The 27,257-nt window shown below is 40.6% G+C and overlaps 1 protein-coding gene and 1 long non-coding RNA gene across 6 annotated transcripts in view; one reads left to right on the top strand and one right to left on the bottom strand.

Annotated features, from left to right (window-relative positions):
* Nucleotides 1-7,007, bottom strand: part of LOC124003384 — a 48,969-nt gene extending 41,962 nt beyond the window's left edge. For both annotated transcript variants that reach the window (XR_006833214.1, XR_006833213.1), the window contains exon 1: nt 6,400-7,007. This is a non-coding gene — a long non-coding RNA (uncharacterized LOC124003384). The remainder of the gene's footprint in view (nt 1-6,399) is intronic.
* Nucleotides 6,472-27,257, top strand: part of LOC124003382 (potassium voltage-gated channel subfamily KQT member 2-like) — an 84,841-nt gene continuing 64,055 nt past the window's right edge. For 2 of the 4 annotated variants that reach the window (XM_046311581.1, XM_046311579.1), the window contains exon 1: nt 6,472-6,939. In XM_046311581.1, coding sequence (XP_046167537.1) covers nt 6,638-6,939 — 302 coding nt within the window. In that variant the 5' untranslated portion in view covers nt 6,472-6,637. The remainder of the gene's footprint in view (nt 6,940-27,257) is intronic. The other 2 variants (XM_046311583.1, XM_046311582.1) reach the window with 1 other exon arrangement.

The raw sequence follows: 27,257 nt of genomic DNA, 5'->3' as shown, positions 1-27,257 counted from the left end.
TTAAAATAAAGTGTTGATCCTGACCTAAGACAGGGCATTCTTACTAGGATTAAATGTCAGGAATTGTGAAAAACGGAGTTTAGATGTATTTGGCTAAGGTGTATGTAAACGTCCGACTTCAAATGTATATTTAGTTTAAAACTAGAAAATAGTACAAATAAATAAAAACCCTTTAATGAATAGGGGTTCTAAAACTTCTGACCGGTAGTGTATATTCAAAGTTCTGAATGACTTTACTCCAAATATGATCTACACTTGCTTGTAATAAATATTCATATTTCTGTAAGACAGGTTTTATGTATGTTACGATATATCATGCTCCATATAGTTTTACTAAAGGATTACCAAATCATAAGTCAGTATTTACCGCATGTGAGCTGATTCCGTCCTTTACCCTTTGGAGATAATCACAAATGATTTTTTAAAAATTGGTTCAACAAAACAATAAGGACTATGTCATTAATTAAAAATGCATATATATGTACCAATCACAGATTGCCTCTTTAAGGTCTTAAAGGCAAACAACAATGTTGGGGTGGCAGGTAGCCTAGTGGTTAGCGATTTAGGCCTGTAACTGAAAGGTAGCTGGATCAAATCCCTGAGCTGACAAGGTAAAAATCTGTCATTCTGCCCCTGATCAAGGCCGTTAACCCACTCCCGGTTTGCTGTCATTTAAAATAAAAATGTGTTCTTAACTGACTTGCCTAGTTAAATAAATGGCTCAATGTAAAAAGAAATGTTATTACTAGCGAATATTTTTTTTAACTAACTCCCCTTTTTATCGTGGTATTATTGCCATATTACATGGTTGAAAGTACAGTATTCCAATATATCTATACTTATTCCATTTTAAGTTGTACAGTTTGGCCACAGAGACCATAAATCCATATTTATGCAGAATATATGCATGTAAAAGCCTTGTTCAATTGTTGGTTTTCAGTCCTCGGTTTATGTGCCCACCACAAAACAAACATAATGAATATAGATTGAAGCCCTGGGTCTTTGGTTGTGGTTTCTTTCAGAGAAGAGGTCAGGGACAGAAATTGGCACAGGCATTTTTAATATACTGGTCTTGTTTTTTTTCCTCCAGGCCTCCATTATTAGCCATATAAATATCGTTCTGCTCATCTGACCTTTGCCCGGAAGGCCACTCAGCCTCTGGAAGAGAGTGATTAAATGTAAAAGGTTGATATAAATTATATTGGTTGACAAAAAAGGTTGAGTACTGTACACACACACACACACACACACACACACACACACACACACACACACACACACACACACACACACACACACACACACACACACACACACACACACACACACACACACACGCACACACACACACCTGTGAATTACACCCCTGAGAGACACTGTATCAACCTATAGTAGAAGACTCGGTAGAATAAATTGAACAAAATGCCTCAACTAGCTTACTCTTAGATTTAACCTCCATTCTACAGTGCTAACAAATTATGAGTGCATGGAGGAGATTCCTAAAGGAACACTGTTTTTGGCTGTCCTAGAGCCTGGTGTTTAAAAGTCATCAACCCCCCTGCCACTGCCGTTTTTGTGACATGACAACAACAAAGATGTTACTACAAACAGCAAAACTATTTTAATTCCTCTGACATTATTGGACATCATTGCAGGCGTGACACAACATGAGAGTATGTACTACAGTGGGGCAAAAAAGTATTTAGTCAGCCACCAATTGTGCAAGTTCTCCCACTTAAAAAGATGAGAGAGGCCTGTAATTTTCATCATAGGTACACTTCAACTATGACAGACTAAATGAGAAAAAAAATCCAGAAAATCACATTTTTTATGAATTTATTTGCAAATTATGGTGGAAAATAAGTATTTGGTCAATAACAAAAGTGTCTCAATACTTGTTATATACCCTTTGTTGGCAATGACAGAGGTCAAACGTTTTCTGTAAGTCTTCACAAGGTTTTCACACATTGTTGCTGGTATTTTGGCCCATTCCTCCATGCAGATTTCCTCTAGAGCAGTGATGTTTTGGGGCTGTTGCTGGGCAACACGGACTTTCAACTCCCTCCAAAGATTTTCTATGGGGTTCAGATCTGGAGACTGGCTAGGCCACTCGAGGACCTTGAAATGCTTCTTACGATGCCACTCCTTCGTTGCCCAGGCGGTGTGTTTGAGATCATTGTCATGCTGAAAGAACCAGCCACGTTTCATCTTCAATGCCCTTGCTGATGGAAGGAGGTTTTCACTCAAAATCTGATGTATGGCCCCATTCATTCTTTCCTTTACACGGATCAGTCGTCCTGGTCCCTTTACAGAAAAACAGCCCAAAAGCATGATGTTTCCACCCCCATGCTTCACAGTAGGTATGGTGTTCTTTGGATGCAACTCAGCATTCTTTGTCCTCCAAACACGACGAGTTGAGTTTTTACCAAAAAGTTATATTTAGGTTTCATCTGACCATATGACATTCTCCCAATCTTCTTCTGGATCATCCAAATGCTCTTTAGCAAACTTCAGATGGTCCTGGACATGTACTGGCTTAAGCAGGGGGACACTCCTGGCACTGCAGGATTCGAGTCCCTGGTGGCGTAGTGTGTTACCGATGGTAGGCTTTGTTACTTTGGTCCCAGCTCTCTGCAGGTCATTCACTAGGTCCCCCGTGTGGTTCTGGGATTTCTGCTCACCGTTCTTGTGATCATTTTGACCCCACGGGGTGAGACCTTGCGTGGAGCCCCAGATCGAGGGAGATTATCAGTGGTCTTGTATGTCTTCCATTTCCTAATAATTGCTCCCACAGTTGATTTATTCAAACCAAGCTGCTTACCTATTGCAGATTCAGTCTTCCCAGCCTGGTGCAGGTCTACAATTTTGTTTCTGGTGTCCTTTGACAGCTCTTTGGTCTTGGCCATAGTGGAGTTTGGAGTGTGACTGTTTGAGGTTGTGGACAGGTGTCTTTTATACTGATAACAAGTTCAAACAGGTGCCATTAATACAGGTAACGAGTGGAGGACAGAGGAACCTCTTAAAGAAGAAGTTACAGGTATGTGAGAGCCAGAAATCTTGCTTGTTTGTAGGTGACCAAATACTTATTTTCCACCATAATTTGCAAATAAATTCATAAAAAATCCTACAATGTGATTTGCTGGAATATTTTTCTCATTTTGTCTGTCATAGTTGAAGTGTACCTATGATGAAAAGTACAGGCCTCTCTCATCTTTTTAAGTGGGAGAACTTGCACAATTGGTGGCTGACTAAATACTTTTTTGCCCCACTGTATATGATTATTTCTTTTTTAGTCTTGGGCGAACTGTGTTGCTGTTTCACCTTTTGGGGATCTCAGCTATAACCATTATTGGTGAAAATGCTAAATTAATCCAAGATCACCCTCCTCCTGCTTAACCCACTGGGGGGATGGGTTCTTAAAGAGACTTTCCAGAAGATTTGCAAACTTTTAGCCAGTAGTTCTGAAAGTAGCGCTCGAGCTAACACGGGTCCCCGAAAATGGCGTACATATCTGCAAATATTACATATTTGCAGTATGACATTTTTCTCTCTGCTGTGTTACTGAGCCGTTGGGCCCGACCTGGAACATCATTGGATAATGCGGGGTAGGCCTGGGCCAGCCTTCTTTCACTGTGCAACTGTCAATGTGCATCATGCTAGCTGTCACTCAAATGGCAAGTGACTGAAGCTCATTGGCTGGAACTTGAATTGATAGGGGTCTGGACCACGTGGGCCACGCTTGCAGTACTCAAAATGGCGCTGCACAGCTTCCAGTAAACAGTCGCTTTCAAACTAGGGATTTTGTTGCTCGATGAAACTGTAATGCCTCCCCTATTTTGAAGCATTTCCTGCCCTTGTCAGGATTTGGCCAGGGTTGTTCCGGTTTTGGTCACTAGATGCCCCCATTGTGCCTTTTGACCTTTTGTTTTCCCTTGATCCCCATTATTATTTGCACCTGTGCCTCGTTTCCCCTGATTGTATTTAAACCCTTTGTTTTACTCAGTTCTTTGCTCTGTTTGTATGTTAGCGCCTAGCCCTAGTACTCTGTGAGCTCTTGTTGATCCCATTGGACTGTCTTCTGGGTTCTGCTGACTATTCGTGGCTCAGTTGGTTTAGTGACTGTTTCTCACTCCGGAGACCCGGGTTCGTAACCGGGTCCTGACAGCCCTAGAGTGTAAATACTTGTTTAGGTTTCACCTCCAGGCTCCTTATACAGTACCAGTCAAAAGTTCGGACAAACTCTACTCATTCCAGGGTTTTTCTTTATTTTTACTATTTCCTACATTGTAGAATAATAGTGAAGACATCAACACTATGAAATAACACATATGGAATCATGTAGTAACCAAGAAAGTGTTAAACAAATCAACATATATTTTCTATTTTAGATTCTTCGAAGTATCCACCCTTTGGCTTGATGACAGTTTTGCACACTTTCCCACCCCTCATGAATTTGTGTGGGAAAGAATGTCCTGGTGATTCCCATGTGGACTGGAGAAACATCAACAAATAGGGAACTGGCTGCTGTCAGTGTAGCTAGCTAGCTAGCATGCTAACCATAGCTAGCTATATTCCTAACCTTATCTAGCTAGCTAATATTGTCTGTTGTTGCTGTTTTTCTTTTTTAAGTACGTACACCCTATTCAAAATTTTGCCACCTGGCTACTGGTTCTGGAGCTGGATCTGTCATAAATATAAGGAAAACTTTGCCACAAATGAAAACCAGTATCTTTGTCTTCTCCATCTATGGTTATCTCAAGTTTTGGCATCTTCCATTACAGATATGTTTTTGTACATTGTAAATAATACGGTGTCATCTTTGGTATGTAGGCTGCTGGCAGGCTTCGGCTATAGTGCAGCAAAGCCAAGTCAGCCCATGCTAATGGTTCTCACAGGGGAAGTGAAATGATAGGCTACAATGACTTTGCTTATGATGCATGTCGCAAATGACATGTGACAACATCTTGAGCACATCGGACACAAAACACCATTGCAAATGTAACAATAGTACAACAAAATAAATAAACATGTTCCTTGAATTTTCTTTAGTGTGTGCCTGGTCATTATATGATAGACACTTGGGGCGACGGGGGGAGCAGGGTTGCAAAATACAATAATATCATGCAATTATACCTTTTGTAAAATTGTCATTTTGTGAACATTTACACATTTTAAAATGGATTGTTCATTTTTAGGTAAGAAAGTGGAGGTGTGGGCCTACCGAGTGTTGCAGCGGTCTAAGGCACTGCATTGCAGTGTTAGAGGTGTCCCATAGGGCGGCGCACAATTGGCCCAGAGTTGTCCAGGTTAGAGGAGGGTTTGGCTGGGGGGCTTTACTTGGCTCATTGAGCTCTCTCGACTCCTTGTGGTGGGCCGGGCGCCTGCAGGCTGACCTCAGTAGTCAGTTGAACGGTGTTTCCTCTGACACATTGGTGCAGCTGGCTTCCGGGTTAAGCGGGCGGGTGTTAAGAAGTGCGGTTTGGTGGTTCATGTTTTGGATGATGCATGACTTGACCATCGGCTTAGGCTCATTTGCGACTCGCGAAGATCAACAACTTTGCAGGTGTTTCTGATAAATAAACAATACCATACTGGTGGGTGATAACATTCAAATAAGACCCAGCCCTGAAAGAAAACGTAGGCTAAAAATAATTTCCACATCATCTCATAGGAAAAGACACAACATTGACATGGATTTGCATGAAGTGGGCAGTTCGAATTTGTCACTTCAAGCCCAAATACCTGGTACTTTGACTAAACCGATGACTTATTGACAAATCATTGTGCAACATCATGGGTAAGCTCTGGACATCGTCTTTCAGCTCGAAAAAAAGTGGATTTCTTCTGGTGTTAAGAAAAGTATACTTACATGGTAGCCAAACATCTCTTTAAGGGCCTGTCATTAGATGTAATTAGGTCTGTGTCCCCAAGGGGAGGGGGGGGGGGGGAATCTGAATACTGTAGCAATGAAGAATCTGAATACTGTAGCAATCCAATGCATCTCATAAAGCATCTGACTAAAAGTGCTTATCTAGGATGATCCTAGATCAGTACTACTCAAGGACTGTAATTCAAGCACTATAGAATAGTTGTATTATTTGCTTATGGCATTAGTTTGGAGCTGTAGGCAAATTGGGACAGTAACCTACCACATGAACACTAACTTATGAAGTACTTTGCTATTATTGCTTGAAAAAGACTTGTGATGAGTGGTTCTAAACCTTGAACATAGTCTATTTCATTCGGTAATATAATTTTTAAAGATGGATTGCCAAACGTGGAGGAAATCATATGTACACTTTTTGTTTGTAGCCTTAAGGCTACACTGCAAATCAAATGATTGACTGTCAGTGTTTACATTGTTTATATATAGGCTATAAGAAAAACATTTGTTTTCACCTAATTTCCTTTTTGTTGTCAGGTGGCCGGAAGACGCTGAGGTAGGAGAATTGTGTTCATTGCAGATTCTTCTCTGCATTTCAATTGGCTTCTCAGAAAGGCAGGGTAGCCTCAGCAACGTGCACAGTCAGGGTCTCCGGCGCTCTACGAATCATTGTATACGCCCAGCACTGCGATGATGTTACCTGGTAAAGGGCGGAAAAAATCTCCAAGCTCCACATGACAGTATTTCGGCAGAATGGTCAAGAAATCCGGCAACGGCGGTGTTTACCCGGGTCCAGCTGCGGAGAAAAAACTCAAAGTCGGCTTTGTCGGGATAGAACCTGGGGCTACGGACTCAAACAAAGATGCGGCGCTGCTCATAGCAGGTGCGGACGCCAAGGCAACAACACGGGGCAGCATCCTTAGCAAACCGAGATCCAGCCTCTCCGGCAAACCCAAGCCTCCAAAGAGAACTGTATTCTACAGAAGACTGCAGAATTTTCTTTACAATGTTTTGGAGAGACCAAGAGGATGGGCATTCATTTACCACGCATACGTGTAAGTATTTGTTTAAATGGGTTAAAAGCAAGACCAGGGTGATTTTTTTAAATGCCTCCAGCCACCAACACGGTCTCGGGAGGCGTCTGAAACATTGTTTCATTATTGTCTTCTTTATATAGGCGGTGAAGACATTCAAACGACGGACTCACCGGGAAGTGTAGCGTGAGGGTTGTTGGGCGTGCAGTCATTCATGTATAGTTTCCCAACTGGGCATACCACGGTCATTTCAACGTTTATATTGGGTAATATCTGGTTAAGACATTGAGCAATGAGATTACAATTTACAGGTAACTGCCAAAATAAAGGAAACATTCCAGTTAATGAGGGATACAAAGTATTTTGAAAGCAGGTGCTTCCTGAGTTAATTAAGCGAGATTGCCTTCATGAATAGGGTCGTGTATAAAAATGTCCAGTTGCCCATTATTTTTGTTATCATGGCTAGAAGAAGAGATCTCAGTGACATTGAAAGGGGGGTCTCAAGGAAATTTAGGGGGTTTTAAAGTGTGTGTGTGTGTGTGCCACCAGATCTCAACCCAACTGAACACTTATGGGAGATTTCTGGAGCAGCAACTGAGATGGTGTTTTCCACCACCATAAACAAAACACCAAATTATATAATTTATTACGGAAGAATGGTGTCGCATCCCCCCAGTAGAGTTCCAGACACTTGTAGAATCTATGCCAAGGAGCATTGAAGCTGTTCTGGTAGCTCGTAGTGGCCAAATGTCCTATTAAGACACTTTGTTTGTGTTTCCTTTATTTGAGCAGTTATCTTTATATTCACCCAATCAAAAAGACAGCTAAAAAGTTAGTTGAATTGCCAATGAGTTATCACTATGCTTTCAACCATCTAAAAGCTCAACCAAATTCCAATGGAAAAACAATGTCTGATTTTAGGTTTAGTCTCACTGCACTTTCAACCATTTAAAAGCACAACAAAGTTTAAATGGGAATACAAAGTCAGATATTTTGTTTATTTATACAACAGATGTTATAACAGTGCTGCATCTAATAGCAGAACCAATTACCTGGATTGTAGTTGAGGTTCCCTGGGTGCAAGGGATCAATGCCGTTTAAGATTCTGCACATTATTATTGCAGCAATTTTGAAGGTCCCCACAGACCTGCGATGACCTATGCATGCGATCTTGAACTTATCTTGAATATGATTACAGAAGAAATCTAAATGTGGCCATGAATGTGTTACTCATTTTAAGGTTGAATGTTACATTAGTTTGTAAGACTAATACACAGTATTACAAAAGTAATATTGAAATTGTGTTTGGTTGACAACGCAACCAAATATCAACATTTTAAAGGAGAAGCAGTAGATTCAGTGCATTCGGAAAGTATTCAGACCCCTTGACTTTTTCCACATTTTTTTATGTTACAGCCTTATTCTAAAATTGATTCAATAATCACACCACCTCCACCATGCTTCACGGTGGGAACCACACATGCAGAGACAGATTTCCACCGGTCTAATGTCCATTACTCGTGTTTCTTGGCCCAAGCAAGTCTCTTCTTATTATTGGTGTACTTCAGTCATGTGGTTTTGTTTTGCAGCAATTCGACCATGGAGGCCTGATTCACGCAGTCTCCTCTGAACAGTTGATGTTGAGACGTGTCTGTTACTTGAACTCTTTGAAGCATTTATTTTGGTTCCAATTTCTGGGGCTGGTAACTCTAATGAACTTATCCTCTGCAATCCTCTGTGGCGTTCCTCATGAGAGCCAGTTTCATCATAGCGTTTGATGGTTTTTGCGACTGCACTTGAAGAAATATTCAAAGTTCTAGAAATTTACTTGATTGACTGACCTTCGTGTCTTCAAGAAATGATGAACTGTCGTATCTCTTTGCTTATTTGAGCTGTTCTTGCCATAATATGGACTTAGCCCTATTTGGTAAAATACCATCTTCCCTACATTGTCATAACACAATTGATTGGCTCAAGGAAAGAAAGAAATTCCACAAATGAACTTTTAACAAAGCACACCTGTTGATTGAAATCATGAAGCTGATTGAAAGAATGCCAAGAGTGTGCAAAACTGTCATCAAGGCAAAGGGTGGCTACTTTGAAGAATCTTAAATAGAAAATATATGTTGATTTTTTTAACACTTTCTTGGATACTACATGATTCCAAATGTGTTATTTCACAGTTTTAATGTCTTCAATATTATTCTACAGTCTAGATAATATTTTTTTACATTAAAAAAAACCTTGAATGAGTAGGTGTGTCCAAACTTTTGACTGGTACTGTGCATTACATACATACATACATACATACATACATACATACATACATACATACATACATACATACATACATACATACATACATACATACATACATACATACATACATACATACATACATACATGCATACATGCATACATACATACATACATACATACATACATACATACATACATACATACATACATACATACATACATACATACATACATACATACATACATACATACATACATACACTGTATGCTACAGTTGAAACGAAAACACGATATACAGAAAATAAGGCACTTACTTTGATAGCAACGCACAGATGTCCAAAGTTATTATTTGTAAGGAAAACTTCAATGGAACAATGTGAGCGCCAGCCAGAATATGTGCCAGTTCATGAAAGACCGTGCAAATGTCTGCATACTTGATGTGCGGAAGAAATGGGGAAGAGCCCTCCTCAAAAAGGGGAGTTTGTCCGGCTCAGTAAAGCCTCAAACATAAATTGTCCGTGAACACTGAAATGGGCTACTTCTATATGAATTAATGAGGAGGCGGAACACACCTCAATTCAAACTGTTGTTAGAAAATACAACTTGTTAGAAAATAATTAGAAATGAACAAGTTGAAACATAGCCTATAGATAATGAGCATGCAGCTCTTGTTAACCAACATGTTGCGTAACATTCACGTTTTGGAATAGCGAGTGCGTTCTCACATCACGTGCTTAAAACAACTCATGCTGGGGCAACCGTTAGAAATATTTGGAACTCACCTATGAAAAGGTTAAATGAAAGATGTTTGGAACCACCAAGACTCTTCCTAGAGCTGGCTGCCGAGTGGAACTGAGCAATCAGGGGAGAAGGGCCTTGGTCAGGGTCGGGACCAAGAACCCGATGGTCACTCTGACAGAGCTCCAGAGTTCCTCTGTGGAGATGGGAGAACCTTCCAGAAGGACAACTATCTCTGTAGCACTCCGCCAATCAGGCCTTTATGGTAGTGGCCAGACGGAAGCCACTTCTCAGTAAAAGGCACATGAAATCCTGCTTGGAGGCACCTAAAGGACTCTCAGACCATGAGAAACAAGATTCTCTGGTCTGATGAAACCAAAAACTCTTTGGCCTGAATGCCAAGCGCCATGTCTGGAGGAAACCTGGCATCATCCCTACGATGAAGCATGGTGGTGGCAGCATCATGCGGTGGAGATGTTTTTCAGCGGCAGGGACTGTGAGACTAGTCAGGATCCAGGGAAATATGAACGGAGAAAAGTACAGAGAGATCCTTGATGAAAATCTGATGCAGAGCACTCAGGACCTCAGGTCTGGGTGAAAAGGTTCACCTTCCAACAGGACAACGACCCTATGCACACAGCCAATACAATGCATGAGTGGCTTTAGGACACGTCTCTTAATGTCCTTGAGTGACCCAGCCAGAGTCCGGACTTGAGCCTGATCGAACATCTTTGGAGAGACCTAAAACTAGCTTTGCAGCAACGCTCCCCATCCAACCTGACAGAGCTTGAGAAGAGTTGCAGAGAAGATTGGGAGAAACTCCCCAAATACAGGTGTGCCAAGCATGTAGAGTCATACCCAAGAAGACTGCCAAAGGTGCTTCAACAAAGTACTGAGTAAAGGGTCTGAATACTTATGTAAATGTCTTATTCAATTTTTTAAAATATTTTTTTATACATTTGCAAACATTTCTAAAATGCTTTGTCATTATGAGGTGTTGTGTGTAGATTGAGGGAGGAAAAAACTATTTCATCCATTTTAAAATAAAGCTGTAACGTAACAAAATGTGGAAAAAGTCAAGGGGTCCCGAATGCACTGAATCTACTGCTTGGATAGTTCCATCTGAGCCACCGGCTTAATATTAATTGTATTTTTGGTTGAGTTGGAGACGTGAATCCAACATATAACTTGTCTACTCATTTTATTTGAAATGTGACATTAAATTCTGTTTGGTTGTCAATGCAACCAAATATCAACATTTTAAAGGCGATTCATCTCCTGCTTGGATATTTCCATCTGTGGAACTTGGTCTGGCTTTATTTCCACTTTATCTACAAATTAATCATTGATATGTTGGATTCACGCCTTCATCTCAACCAAAAATCTAAGCTGAAGAGTAGGACCAAATCAAACATTTACAATTTAAATAAAGTTACATTTGATTTAGTCCTGTTCTTAATGACTTCGATTTTTGGTTGAGATGGAAACGTGAATTCAACATGTCAAGTATTAATGTGTAACCCATCCCCCCCAAAAAATCTAGATTTAGCTCAGCCTAACACTAGTTCCTTATTCTGAAAATCACTCCGCTCTCTGTAGTTATGCCACACTGGCTAATGGCTACATTGGCAAATCATGCTCGATCACCTGAGCAAACTTTCGCCATCAAGCAGCCTAGTGTGAGCTTGTTTTAATATCCTTTACGGTAGTTCATTCGTCTGCTTGCTGATGAAGTTTGTATGGTACCCAGGTTATGGGAATGTTCTCAAAAATCAGCATGTATCTGACTCTGACAGCTGGCACTGTGCCTCACTTCTTTATAACATTTGGCCAACGCGATAACGTCACAGCCAGTGCGCGTACAGTCAGTGCAGATGGCCATGAGACAATGACCCTGGATGGGAGACCAAAGGGTAGCTATAGATCCAGTAGGAGGTACTGCCCAAGTTATAGTTAAAAATATATATATACTGGATATAACGTTGAAGATCTGACGTTGTTTCAAAGGTACAAATTCAGCATATTTTATACAAGGATTGTCTCTGTTGAAATTTAGTTACAATGATGACATAATCCTGTGGTTAAAATGTCACACTCAAAACAACGGTTTTGACTTTTAGATTACTTTTTTTCAAATCAAATGTATTTTCCACTTAGATTCCACGTCACAATACATTGACAAATGACATTGAAACAACATTGATCCAACCAGTTTGTGCCCAGTGGGTTGGCACGAGCAGAAATCATTTCAATATCATCGTACTTTAATTAGGCATGTATGTAGCCTATTCCATACATATCCTTTATACGGGTGTGAATGGTGGTATGGGCTACATTGTTATTAGTTTGTGATAACAATCTAATCTGGGTTACTTGGCATCACTTTGAAATCTGTCATTCCTTTACATTTTTGTTCATGTTGTTGACATAGCCTTTTTTAATAGTACTTTATCCATTTAAATGGCAACCTAGGCGATCCATGCCATTATGCTTTTAGGAACGTGGATTACGCATTTTTACATCAGATCATAGGCTACTGCTGTGTCAGTGTGAATTCCTTAAATGACACAGATATGTCTCATGTTGAATTGTCAACGCTTTACCAGTGGCAGTCACGCCAGAATTTCCCCTCTAACTATAGTTAATATTCTGTTGATTTAATGTGATTCTAACTGAGCTTAATTGAGTGTACTGCTGTAACCCTTCCAGGGCTTTTCCTAATTCAGCACCAAAAGCAACTGGACAGCTCCACTAGCTCCTACTTTGTGTTCCTGTAAGGCAAAGCACATGGCCCGAACACTATTGCATTTGCGCCTAGAGGCAAATGGTTCCTATGTTAGGAACCAAATGATTGAATCATGATATGAGGCTTTTTTTTCTGTCTGGCTGTTTTCATTTGAAAACAGTGAAAGACTAAAGTTTCAAAGTGAAAGACTAAAGTTACATACATGAGATGCTTTAGTGAATTTCAGAATGTCTGGAATAGAAAAGGCAGAAATAAAACAATTCAATAAACATTCGCAGCCAGTCATCCAAAACATAGCCCTATGCAGCCGTTAAATTCCTATGCAGTATGGTTATTTTTTTGTAACAGAGTAGAGGTTCTGATCAATGAGCATTTATACACTTTGTCTCTCTGTCTTGCCATTACTCACATCCTATTTCCTCTATAAATACTGTTGTGGCCTAAGTCAGAAACATGAGATTCACATCCTTAGGCAATTTTTCTCTTTCTCTTTACCAATGAATACAGTAGGCTTTTGTCAAGTCCTGATCTCCAATAATACGCCTATGCTGTCTTTCTCTCTTCCTCCTTCCTATAGATTGAACAGAGTATACTTTTATCAAGTCATATGCAGTTAGTCTCTCTCTTCTTCCTTCCCATAGACAATCACAGTAATAGGCTTTTATCAACATTATTTCCTGCAAAAGCACTACGTCTACTCATTTGGAATCTTGGTCCTAGCAAATGGAGTGTACAGCCAATGCATTAGAGTCAGTCTGGGGATGAATAAAACATTGATTAGAGACAAATTAAAAGTCTTGCAAATTATATGGGCGTTTTCACACTGGCACAGAGTTCACCCTGTGGTGAACAGGCTAGTAGGTTCAGACCAATGATTTATATATACACTAGATCCGTGGTTCTAGTGTAGCCCTGAAGTAGCACACCTGATTCACTAATCAAGGGCTTATAATGATTTGTAGACACGTTGAATCAGGTGTGCTACCTCTGGAATAGTTCAAAGACATGGAATGGCTGGGGGTCCCCGAGGAGAGGTATGAGAACCACTGCACTAGACTGACGCTGTGTTAAAGCCACCGTGCCTCCATCTTGGCACTCGCCCACCATTGTAAAAAAATATTTTGGAAGCTCTAGAAATGCATTTATTAATGTCTACATTTGTTTTTGACACATGTATTATATTGCAGACAGCATAATTCATACTTTTAAATTATATTATGTCAGCTAAACATAGATAAAAAATATATACATAACATTTTCCTTAAAGTATACTTTTCAGAGATTGCTAATGTTATCGTCCCCACTACAACAGGAAAATGCTTAAAAACATGTAATATTGTCATTGAAGAATTTAATTGAAATACTATAAAATTCACTGGAGGTTGGTGGCACCTTAATTGGGGAAGACGGGCATGTGGTAATGGCTAGAGTGGAATAAGTGGAAAGGTGTCAACAACCTCAAACACATGGATTCCATGTGTTTTGAAGCCATTCCATTCGCTCCTTTCCAGCCATTATTAAGAGCTGTCCTCCCCTTTAGCAGCCTCAACTGGTAGAATTCCATTCAATCCTATGCAGGACTGCTTCTACTTGGGAGTGCCAATGTGGCCTCTCAATGTCCAATCCATGGCATCAGCAATCCATGGTTTATATATGTCATTGGTTCAGACTCCTTGGCATTTTCGCTTTGAACCCAGGTTAACCTGCCCAGGGGTGAAACGGTCCATGTGGAAATGCTTATCAAACCGAAAATCTAATGACAAGAATACAGGCTGTATCACAACCGCCCGCGTTTGGGAGTCCCATAGGGCGGCACTCAATTGGCCCAGCGCCGTCTGGGTTTGGCATGTGTAGGCCGTCATTGTAAATAAGAATTTGTTCTTAACGGACTTGCCTACTTAAATAAATAAAAAACAAACAACATGCCTTTATCTAGCATAAAACTGCTATCGATTCCAAGCTGACAATAACATAACTGTGAATGTTGTTTTGTTTTAGTTTTTTTTTTTGCTCGAACTCTGTGCCGCTTACACTCGTGTGCAAGTGGCAACATGGACCCTTTGCATTGACCAAACAAACACCTATGTATAGCTAGGCGTGTGCGCACACTGTACATGCATGAATTTGTATTGGGTGCTTGCTGTGACCAACCCAATGTCGCGGCATGGTTTATTTTACAGTGCTGGCGCAGTTATGGTCCCAGGGGGCCTTGAGGTCTATCCTGGGCTGTGCTGGGTCTGAGCTAGTGGCGCCTCAGCACTCTACTGATTAATGAGTCATTCGGGAGGTAGATAGTGAGCTCACCTGAGTAGAACTGATAAGACCAAGGCACTGCCTGCCAGCCTGACTATTACATCTGGCTGCCTGGAACACTAACACACCGCCTCGGAGATAACGACGGGACACGTTGATTCCCCCTTCAACATGAGAACCGTGCCTGAAAGCCTGATTGGCGTTTGCAGTGATAAAGCAAGAGGAGAAAGAGAGAGATAAGGAATTGTCTGACAAGATTGTTGAGGGATGAGAGGAGAGTTTCACAGCAGTCTCGATACAGGAGACTATTGCCAGCATGCGACAGATTGTATCTAGAGGGGGACTGCATCCACAATTAAAGCTTTGAGTGATATAAATCTCTGTGTCCAGGTACTCCTGTCAAATTAGTCCAGGCACTCGATCAGATTAGATGTATTTCTGTTTTTGTTTCCTAATCACCCAATACTGATAAGTATTTTTTATTTTTTATTTAATGCACACTCACTCATCCCCAAATAAACATTTTTCCCCATTCTGCCTTAAGCTAAAAAAAAAGGAGCTCAAAAGAACATTCAATGAACCCGACTTAGGTTTCATGTCCTTTTTCCAACTTTGGGATTTACATCGGTGCTTGGCCTAAAGATTCAGCCTTTTGTGTTTCCATGACTGAGGCTGGGGCCAAAGAAAAGTATTGGACGGGCCCACATTGGTCCTACTTTGATTTAGTGCCATTGGGAAGTCTCATTATAATGTAGCCGAAGTGTGATTCATTTCAACTAAATTACAAAAATGTACAACAGAAATCTTCATGGGAACCAGGAGGTAGCATTGAGAAGGCGTAATAGCAGGTGTAGAGGCAACATCTGTCTGGCAAAAGGCTGTGGGCCAAGTGCCTAATGAGGCTGAAAACAGTGACTGCCATTGGGTAAGGGTGCTACCAGCTCCAGTCTCCCAGTTGGACTGGTGTGCTTGCCGAGCCCAGACTCCAGGCACTCTCACTGCTAACAAGGAAGATGTGTGCAGTATGTTGCAGGTGGTAGTGTGGCAATCCCGTTCCCAGACACTTCTGCCAAATGCTTTGCCCAATAGCCTGGGGACAAGGTTTTGTAGTGTGACAACACTTTACTTAAAGCCAACAGGTAGGTTATAATGCATTATGATGTGGTTATGTGTTGTAAGACTTGTCCTTAGCATATATGACCCTTTTATAATGACTTAGTATCTTTTCATAATGACTAAATGCCGGTCATTTTGAATAATTTAGCAGACGATTTTATCCAAAGTGATTTACAGTCATACATTTTACAAATGGGTTGTCCCGGGAATCAAATCCACTACCCTGGCGTTACAAGCACCATGCTCTACCAACTGAGCTACAAAGGACCACTTTCATTGGTGGACTTGTTGTTAACATGCATGACCGTTTTATAATGACTTAGTGTCTTCTCATAATAACTAAATGGCGGCCATTTTGAATCAGTTGAAATGCTGATACATACACAGACCAAACCACACAGTATAAGCTTTATTATAACAAGTTCTAAACTATGATAGCTGAATGCTTTAAGTAAGTGTTAGTGGTAGTTTTACTATACGTAGTTGTGTGTTTGTGCGTATGTTTGAGAGCATGTACAGTCTATGTGCGAGGCTATACCTCTGAGTGTGCAACCATACTGACATGCGTGTGTTAATGTGTGCGTTCATGTGTGTGATGGCCACAATTTGGACCGCGTGGTGAAACCCAGGCCATTTTAATTTCATGCACGTTAACACTCACTTTGCACTATACACATGGCGATACACATAACATATAAAACACATATATGAATGCATACAATTATCTGTATGGTCCCGTTTTTGTTTCTTATAACGCTTTCCCCATACATAACTTTATTGTAGAATGACAAGTCATGACATTTGTTATCATTGTTTCTCTATGTTGAGTGTACGGCTTCATAGTTTCCATGGTAACAGTCACTGGTGTAATTTAACGGGTCTAACTTTATAATTGAACCATTATTATTCTCAAACAAACAGTCAGAGTTCTATGTGATGCCTTGTTTACCTCTGTGTTTCAGCAGAGTTACCCGGCACCATGCCTGCAGCATGTATGCCGCTGTGTTCTGTCTAGTAAAGGAGGTCCGACCGGAATCCCATTGCCTCTGTTCACCGCAGGGAAATGTGGATAAAGAAGATAGAATATATATATAGTGAAATGGTATGAGAGGAATAGGAGTAGCAACTACATTCTGCCTTAATAAATGTTTTGCTAAAGGCTCTAGCGACAAAATGAATAACGTTGGGAATAGGCCATCTCCTTGTCTACATCCCCGAAAAATAGGGGATGAACTTGAGTGTATGCCATTAGTAGAAACCATAGCAACAGGGTTAGCATATAACACACGAACCATATCGCTAAAATTATTTCCCAAACCAAATTTTTCCAAAACAGCCCACAAGTACTGCCATTCAAGCCTGTCAAAAGCCTTCTCAGCATCTAGAGACAACACAGCACACGGTGTCCAGCTGTTGTGGTTCATGTATTACATGCATTAATCGTGCATTAATTGTCAGCTGCAAGGCGACCTTTCATAAAACCTGATTGGTCCATGTGAATCGACTTTGATCCAAATACTTTTCCATCTGTAACTCCAATACTTTTAAACAACATTTTTGACAATAATTTGCACAGTCTGTGTTATCTTTCCCTTTCTTTGGCAGTAGAGAGGTTAATATATATATATATATATATATATATATATATATATATATATATATATTTAACCCTTGTCTATGGCCGACTGAATTGACTCCAAAAAAATAAAATAAATACTGGTCCTAAAATGTCCCAAAAATGTTGTAACAGCTCAAGTGGAATGCCATCCGGACCAGGTGATTTACCCTTTTAGCACCTTTTCAGTGCTGACTCCAGTTCCTCTAATGTGATGGGTCGACCCCGATCCGCAGATTGCATCTCCTCCAATACGGGCAAATCAAGATTATCTAAAAACTGCTTGCAGTTGTCTGGTTCAAACTGGATAGAAGGTTTATATAACTCCAGTAAAAAGACTGAAATATTGCATTAATTTCCTGTGGATGAGAAAGTAAACCTTTAACTGGTGGTTGAATAGATTTTCTAGAAGTACAAGATTCACTTTGTTTCAATTTTAAGGCTAGAAGCCTGCTTGGTTTTCTCCCATTAAAATAATAGTTCTGCCTCACTCTATGCACGATGAACTCAGCTCTCCTCCTTATTAAATCATTCAGTTCTAGTTTAACCACCCTAAAATCATTGCTGACATGATTTGAGTAATTCCTTTTCAGGTTCTGTTCAAGTGACTCAAATTTTTTCGCCAATAACTTGATTCGGTGATTCCTGGCTTTATTGAGGTGAGATGCAAAAGAAGATGTAAAGTCTCTGATAAACCCTTCAGTAGCCATCCATGTAAACCTTGGGTCCTCTACAGAGTCCTTTGTTTTTAAATGTTTTAAATTGGACCTTTATTTAACTAGGCAAGTCAGTTAAGAACAAATTCTTATTTTCAATGGCGGCCTAGGGACAGTGGGTTAAGTGCCTTGTTCAAGGGCAGAATTATTTTGCTAAGAATTCACCAACTTTGGCTTGAAATTCAGCCACGAACAAGTTAGTTTTGAAGAAGGGTCGTATGTTTTATTTACCTTAAAGCTCACATCCACTTGAGTAACCTTGGGATTATGTTCTGAAAGCGTCACAGGCACTATTTGTATTGGCGCAACGCACATACTTAGAGTACGTGTGAATAGAAAACAATCAATTCTAGAGTATGATTTGTGATATGCAGAAAAGCAGGTATAATCTTTGATGCCCGGATTCTGAACTCGCCACACATCAGAGATTATTGAGATGTTCCGTCATTGCATTCAACGCTAATGATGCTGATTGTTGTGAAAACGTTTGCGTGGATCAATCAAGCTTGAGATTGAAAACGGCATTCATATCTGCCCCTATGACCAATTCGTACTCAGAAAGTGATAACAATTCTCATGTAAGCCCAGGGAAAATGCTGTCCTCAAAAACAGCGGGTGCATAGATAGACACAAATGCTACTTTCTTGCCATATATAGACTTGTAAATGTAAGCTAAGCGGCCTGAAGTATCTTTGCTAGTCTTTTCGATAATTATAGTTTATATTCCTTTTTATCAAAATAACCATGCCTTTGGACTTAGAGGCTCCACTAGTCGAAGAAGCAACTTTATACACCTTATCCTGTAAGCAAATGAGATTCCTGGATGAATGCAATATCAATATATTTGGTCTAAACATTTGAGTTCTCTTAATTTTTGCATTCAACCCACTGACATTCAGGCATAAAAGAGACATTTTAACCATTGTCAAAAACAATCCTGGTAATTACGAGTTGAACTGAAAGTGGTTTAGATTTACCTTCGATAAGTAGTGACATGTAACCGAGATTAAGTACCCTCCCCCCACTTGCCGCCAGAACCCCTGTCGTGTTTCCGAGAAGTGTGACATCCACACAACACAGCTCTGTAGTTCTCTAGAACTCTGGCCTATTCCTCCTAAATAAAATATATTCCAATCAGTTTATCCAAAATATCAAATAAATATTTCAGGGTGATATAACCAAGCGAAATGACACTTGTGAAGCTGTGTAGCCAAACATGAAAACAAAACCTGGCTACAGTGGTTTAGGAAAATAGGGACACAATGAAGTGATAAATGTTAATCACCTCCAAAGCTATCAACCCCTACTAATTACGTTCCAACTTCAACATTCCTCTATTTAAATGTTGTTGAAACGTTAGGTAGTCTGACGATTGCTGTAAATCCAAGAGTTCAAACAGTGAAACTATAACCACATTTTCTGTAATCCGGTACTAAATAATAATAATAATAAAGAAATCATATAAAGCGTCCTAAACAAAGTCAACACATTGAACCAACCTCCAGCTCCACTAGCCAGCTAATGTTAATCCTTAGCTCCAACAGTGAAGGAGAGCGTCCTCCGTTTTCGGTCCCGGCACTAGGTGAAGTTCCTGTCCAAAATAAAGTTACAGCGGGGAGAACAAGTATTTGATACACTGCCGATGTTGCAGGTTTTCCTACTTACAAAGCATGTAGAGGTCTGTAATTTGTATCATAGGTACACTTCAACTGTGAAAGACGGAATCTAAAACAAAAATCCAGGAAATCACATTGTATGATTTCTAAGGAATTAATTTGCATTTTATTGCATGACTTAAGTATTTGATCACCTACCAACCTGTAAGAATTCCGGCTCTCACAGACCTGTTAGTTTTTCTTTAAGAAGTATTAACTGCACCTGTTTGAACTCGTTACCTGTATAAAAGACACCTGTCCACACACTCAATCAAACAGACTCCAACCTCTCCACAATGGCCAAGACCAGACAGCTGTGTAAGGACATCAGGGATACAATTGTAGACCTGCACAAGGCTGGGATGGGCTACAGGACAATAGGCAAGCAGCTTGGTGAGAAGGCAACAAGTTTTGGCGCAATTATTAGAAAATGGAAGAGGTTCAAGATGACGGTCAATCACCCTCGGTCTGGGGCTCCATGTAAGATCTCACCTCGTGGGGCATCAATGATCATGAGGAAGGTGAGGGATCAGCCCACAACTACACGGCAGGACCTGGTCAATGACCTGAAGATGGGCTGGGACCACAGTCTCAAAGAAAACCATTAGTAAAACACTACGCGTCATGGATTAAAATCCTGCAGCGCACACAAGGTTCCCCCGCTCAAGCCAGCGCATGTCCAGGCCCGTCTGAAGTTTGCCAATAACCATCTGGATGATCCAGAGGAGGAATGGGAGAAGGTCATGTGGTCTGATGAGACAAAAATAGAGCTTTTTGTTCTAAACTCCACTTGCCGTGTTTGGAGGAAGAAGAAGGATGAGTACAACCCCAAGAACACCACCCCAACTGTGAAGCATGGAGGTGGAAACATCATTCTTTAGGGATGCTTTTCTGCAAAGGGGACAGGATGACTGCACTGTATTGAGGGGAGAATAGATGGGGCCATGTATCACGAGATCTCTTCCTTCAGTAAGAGCATTGAAGATGGGTCGTGAATGGGTCTTCCAGCATGACAACGACCCGAAACACACAGCCAGGGCAACTAAGGAGTGGCTCCGTAAAGAAGCATCTTGAGGTCTTGGAATGGCCTAGCCAGTCACCAGACCTGAACCCAATAGAAAATCTATGGAGGGAGCTGAAAGTCCGTATTGCCCAGCAACAGCCCCGAAACCTGAAGGATCTGGAGAAGGTCTGTATGGAGGAGTGGGCCAAAATCCCTGCTGCAGCGTGTGCAAACCTGGTCAAGAACTACAGGAAACGTATGATCTCTGTAATTGCAAACACAGTTTTCTGTACCAAATATTAAGTTCTGCTTTTCTGATGTATCAAATACTTATGTCATGCAATAAAATGCAAATTAATTACTTAAATCATACAATGTGATTTTCTGGATTTTTGATTCTGTCTCTCACAGATGAAGTGTACCTATGATAAAAATTACAGACCTCTACATGCTTTGTAAGTAGGAAAACCTGCAAAATCGGCAGTGTATCAAATACTTGTTCTCCCCGCTGTATATAAGAGTTGAGTAGTCAACTAAACGTTAGCTACCCGGTTAACTGCGTCTTTAGCGCCTAGGTGCTCCCGTTTCTTTCTCCGCCTCCTTATCAACCTGCTGTCCGTTGAAAGTAAGTCGCAGGGTAACGGGATAGATCAGAAAAGAGGGTACGCCCTGCGTGTACAACACCCTCTGGACATCTTCAAATGCTTTCCTTCACTCATTTGTGAAGGCACTGTAGTCTGCACAAAACGTATGGTTCTCCCGGCATCTTGGATGGGCGCATTCTTTCTTGCTTCCCGCACTCCTTGTAGAATAGCATTGCGGTCTTGGTATCTGAAAACCTTGAAGACGATGGTCTTGGGGTTGTCCTTCTTTGCATTTTGGTTGTAGATCCTGTGGGACCTTTCCATTTGAATCGGAGTAGTACCACCTGACGCAATCCATTTGTTGCAGGAAAGCAATTGCATCACCTCCCTCCCGGTTTGTAGTAAGCCCCGTGACCCTTGTGTTATTGCGTCTGTTTTGAACCTCAAGCGACGCCATTTTGAAACGCATCTTCTCAAGTTCAGAAATGCAGATGTTCACCTCCTTTTAGGCCCTTTGGCTCAGTTTGAATGTGATCCACTTTTTCTATTAATGCTCGAACTGATCCCACGTGGGTGTCCAGTTTATCTTGCAAGGTAGCAACTTGTTCCTTCACTCCTTGAATTGCTGCACCAACAGCACGTGTAACCACCACCTCATCTTCTCTTGTTGTTCAGCTAAAGCTAATGCGATGGCATTGCTAAAGCTAGGATCATTAGTAACCTCAGTTTTCTGGCGTTTGTTTGCCATTTTGGTGGGTGAACCCGTATGTTTCTTGGCCCCAGACATTTCCACCAACATTTACACTAGAAAGTATAAAACCTTGAAGTAGATAACCTCAACAAAATATAGAATGAGGAATTATCATCAGGAGCTTCAGAGTCTTCTGACCATTGCGTTTGTAGGTCACATGACCCTCCAGACATTCTTAATAATTTGTAAATAAGTTTATTTAGAATGATTTATTTCTGTTTTTAGAGGGAGAGAAACCAAAAGCCTACGTCAGCGACCTCATAAAAGTTTTTTTGTCAGAACATAGTATATGGGATTCATTTTAAGATATCTAGCTTTATTAGTGTGATTAATATTATGGTGTTTCTATTTAAAAAAACGAAAACCCTCAGGGTTAGGAAAATATGGTGCTGTACAACATGACCTTTTATTTAACTAGGCAAATCAGTTAAGAACAAATTATTATTTACAATGACTGCCTACACTGGCCAAATCTGGATGACACTGGGCCAATTGTGTGCTGCCCTAATGGACTCCCAATCACGCCCGGTTGTGATACAGCCAACCTAACTTAGAAATACATTTGACGATACAATTCTCCCCCTATCCTCCTTCTTGTCAAGAGTCTATTGTCCTGCTAATAGCCAATAATGGCGCTGAACAACGTGTCTGGTCGGGAGTAAGCTACAGTACTATAGTAAGAGCAAAATAGTCCTAACATTTCCACACCTTAATTGTAGTCTATCCAAGATTCAGGGAAAATACAAATCTTGATTTATCAAGACCAGTCCCCATGCTTGTCTGAGAGCAGCGCTGTCTTGACCGCTGAATGCTGTCTCTTTCATTAATTTAGAAAGAGTATTTTCCAGTAAGCAACTATTTGTTTACCTTCATTAGCCTACTTTGTTCCAATAGTTCTGTCATTCAGTGATATTTATTCCCATAGGAATTCGTTATGGATCCATAACGATATAAACATCTGCATTTTGAAAGAGTATTTTTATAATTATTATAGAATACAGATGCTGATGAAGAGATACAGTACTGTACAGTATATGCTTTATCCAACATTTTGCGGTTGCATGAGGTCACACACTTTAAACATTTGGATAATAAAGCATTTAAGGCATATTGAAGATAGTTTTTGCATTTGTTTATTAGGCTACTGTGCAGTCTGACAAGTAAACAGCCTACAGTACATACTGTAGTAAACATGGTAAAGTGCCTAATTTCTTACATAAGGGAGAGCAGGCCATGTCCAGACTTTCTCGGTGACCTCAAGTACTCATTAACTCACATTTAACTAATCTTTAAAGCATCTTTAATGCTTTTCCGGGTAGCACCAGTCTTGGGCAGAAACTTCTGAGACACAGTATTAATGATGAACACCTGGAAATTCACTGGTAAGCCACATTTGCCTCGGGATCCATCCCAGTTGGTATTCTGTGTCCACTCGTGGTATCTCGCTTCGGTTACACATCCTTGGAATAGCAGAACAGCATAATGGTACAGACAGACCTTGCTGTGCCTGGTGAGCAGTTTGTCAAGTTATTTTGTCAGAAGAGGAATGGAAATGTCAGTGTGAACCGACGACCTGACGAACCCGCCAGGTATGTTGACTCTGCCTGTTGGAGGTGGAGTTCCAGAGCTCACAGGTGTGCCCGGCATGGATTGTGACTCCACCTCGTTTCTCGCCCTCTTCAAAACATTATTCTCCGCCTGACTCTCCGCCAATGACGAGTGACTCTCTGCCAATACCGCCTGGCTCTGGACCAATGCGTCAGCTGCCGCCCGTATCTCTACCCTCAGATAATGTTTCTCTTTCTGCTGGTCTGCCTTCAATGACTCGATTCAGTCTCGACTCAGTCTTCAAAGTTTGAATCTGATCCATGTGCTCCTTCATCAGATGAATAGAATGGTACAGTCCTGAGCCCCCATCGATTACAGTGGCCTATGATAGAAACGGTAGATCAATTAAGAATTAACTCTAACACACACATGCTGTGTACACATTTTAAGAATCTAGCAAAACGAACCGCTTTCTTGGCAACCATGCTTTTTTTGTGTGTGGCCCGCTGTCCAGCTCTTTGTCCACTGATCTCCACGCATGGTTGTCGGCATGGTTGTACGCTCTGCAACAACACATTCCCGTTTTTCGTACACAATTATTTAGAAATTTACATTTTTTTTAACCTTTATTTAATTATTAATTTTATTACACAGTATGACTACACATTGATAGGGTATATACATATTTGTTTAAGAAAATGCACTGAAACCAAAATACCTCTAGTTTTGGTGATCCTCTCAGCTCCGGTTCATTTTCAAGTCCTCTGGTGGTTACTGTCCTAACCCTGGAATGGGTGGCACCATAGAAAGAAGCTGGTTGATGAAAACAATGTCCATTTTGTCTGTTCTCTTTGGTCACAATGTCATTTTTATTTGGATAAACAGCTCTTTTTTGAATGGTAACTGTGTTAAGGGTGGAGTTATGGGGCAGGGTGAGGAGTACTGGAAAGGTGTGACTTTCAGCTAACTATAGGCCATAAGTATACAGAAGATCACCTATTGTCCTCACTTTGATTATGCTGTAACAACACCATGCACCATGACCAAGATCACAATTTAAGTGAGTAGATTAGGGCGTTCAGGAGGAACGGAAAATCTAGTACAGCCAATAAAGTTTTTTTTAAATCGATTAGTATATTTGAGTTTAAGGATTAAACTGAAATTGCAACCAACTTTCTATGGCTTGTTTAAAAAATAATTATAATTTTGAGATTATTTTGTTTACGAATGACCTAAAGTGAGCGAAAGTGTCTTGGACCACTGCACCACTCAGGAGGCCACCACTTAATGCTGACCAATTGCCTTGCCAACACCTCTCTGTATTTTGATACTTTGTGCAAGAGTCTATAGTCCTGCTAATAGCCCATAATGGGATATTATAATACATGGTGTCCAGGTCAGGATAACCAAAACATTTCTTAATTAAAGACTATCAGAAATAATGTTGGTACTTATTTATTTTGATCCAAAGAGTGAATGAGTGAGTCACTCAGCTTTATGTAGGTGCCGAGGCTATATGACTACGCCATCGACTTGATTATTTAGCAGACATCACTTCATTATATTCAGTCAACACATAATTGAATATTATTGAACATTTTTGTTTCTCTTAGAATAAAAACCTTAGTGTAACAACAGTTTTAGTAAGTAATACTGACGAGTAGTAAAAAAAAAAAATTGTTTTTTTCAGGGTGTGCGTGTGCAGGACAGCGGAATAGCAAATTTTACACTATTGTTCTAAATTCAATCACCTTCTTCATCCTCATCATTCAGTTAATTGAAATTCAATTTTGAAGTCGGGAACACATATCAGTTTCTATTTGGTTTTATGTCACCCATGCATTGTCAGTTAAATACACATTAGCGCCTTGGGACCCGAAAGTATAAGCTGTGCTCTAACTCCCCCTTGCGCTGGTCTGGAGCAATGAAGCAGTGACGCAGAGTACCATACTAAACCACAAATGACCTCTAAATCCCCCAGCGTAATCTCAAAACTTGTAGTTGAGCAACCACTGTACAATCAACGGCCAGGTCATCCATATGTCATCTTCAACCTAGGAGTCAAGTTTGATCTTTCTCTCTCCTTCGATGCCCACATAAAACAAATATTTAAAAAAAAATCAATCTAAAATATATACCATCACTCTTTTCCAACCAGATGCAGAGAAACTCCTCCACGCCTTCATTTGCTCTCTGATTGACAATGTGCTGTTTTGGGGCCTCCCTGCCAAATCACCACATAGGCTCCAAATAATCCAGAACAGTCCACATCACACCGATCCTGGGCCAACTCCACTGGCTACCGGTCAACTACAGGATCGACTACAAAATTCTCATGCTTGTATTTAATGCCTTGAATGGATCGAGCTTCACCTACGTCAGCGACCTCAACTCAATCATCGAGCCACAGTGCACTCTCCGCTCTAGCCACACCCTACTGATTCAAGTCACCAAGACACATCTCTGAGCTATGGGGGTATGAGCCTTCTGCTTCCTTGCCCCTCACCCATGGAATGCTCTCCCTGACCATCCCGGAGCCTCTCCATCGATCGGAAATTTTAAAACAGGCCTTAAAATCCACCTCTACAGTCTTCTTCATAGTCCTGATCCCAATCTAAAATGTATTGTGCACCTACCTTACTATTGCTATTTTACCTGCCTTAATTCTACATGTACGACGTTTTTATTGTAATTTGTATTTATTTTTCCTCTGTAATGAAAGCGCTGTACACATGACATGTCTTATTAAATACAGCAGCCAAAAGAACTTGCTGTTTGAAAGAAGAGAAAACGCACAATAGCGATAGGCTATAGAATAGAAGTGATTTATTTTGGCCCATCACTCTTTTTGAAGAGAAACCCGTCTGCATCTTTTTATAGACCTATAGTATTCAAGCGTGTCATTACAGTGATGAAGATAAGGATAACTGTTGAGAGCGAGGAAGGAAAGAAGCAAAGACAGAGAGAAAGAGGTAATACCCACGTCGCACAACAGCAGGCAAAATATTATGAAAGTTAAGATAGTGCATAAGCCTTTTTTTATAGACCATATTATATTTCAAAATTAAACTCTAAATTGCAAGCCTAGAATTGTAACTTTGAAGGCCTGCACCAGCATCGCGTGCATCGCGTGTTTAATTCAAGTCTATATAAAATAATACAAATAATACAATACAGTAATACTGTCCACGGGGCGGCAGGGTAGCCTAGTGGTTAGAGTGTTGGACTAGTAACCAAAAGGTTGCAAGTTTGAATCCCCGAGCTGACAAGGTACAAATCTGTCATTCTGCCCCTGAACAGGCAGTTAACCCACTGTTCCTAGGCTGTCATTGAAAACAATAATTTGTTCTTAACT

The sequence above is a fragment of the Oncorhynchus gorbuscha genome, linkage group LG18, assembly GCF_021184085.1.
Source record: "Oncorhynchus gorbuscha isolate QuinsamMale2020 ecotype Even-year linkage group LG18, OgorEven_v1.0, whole genome shotgun sequence".
NCBI lineage: Eukaryota > Metazoa > Chordata > Actinopteri > Salmoniformes > Salmonidae > Oncorhynchus > Oncorhynchus gorbuscha.
This window is presented reverse-complemented; position numbering and strand designations above follow the sequence as displayed.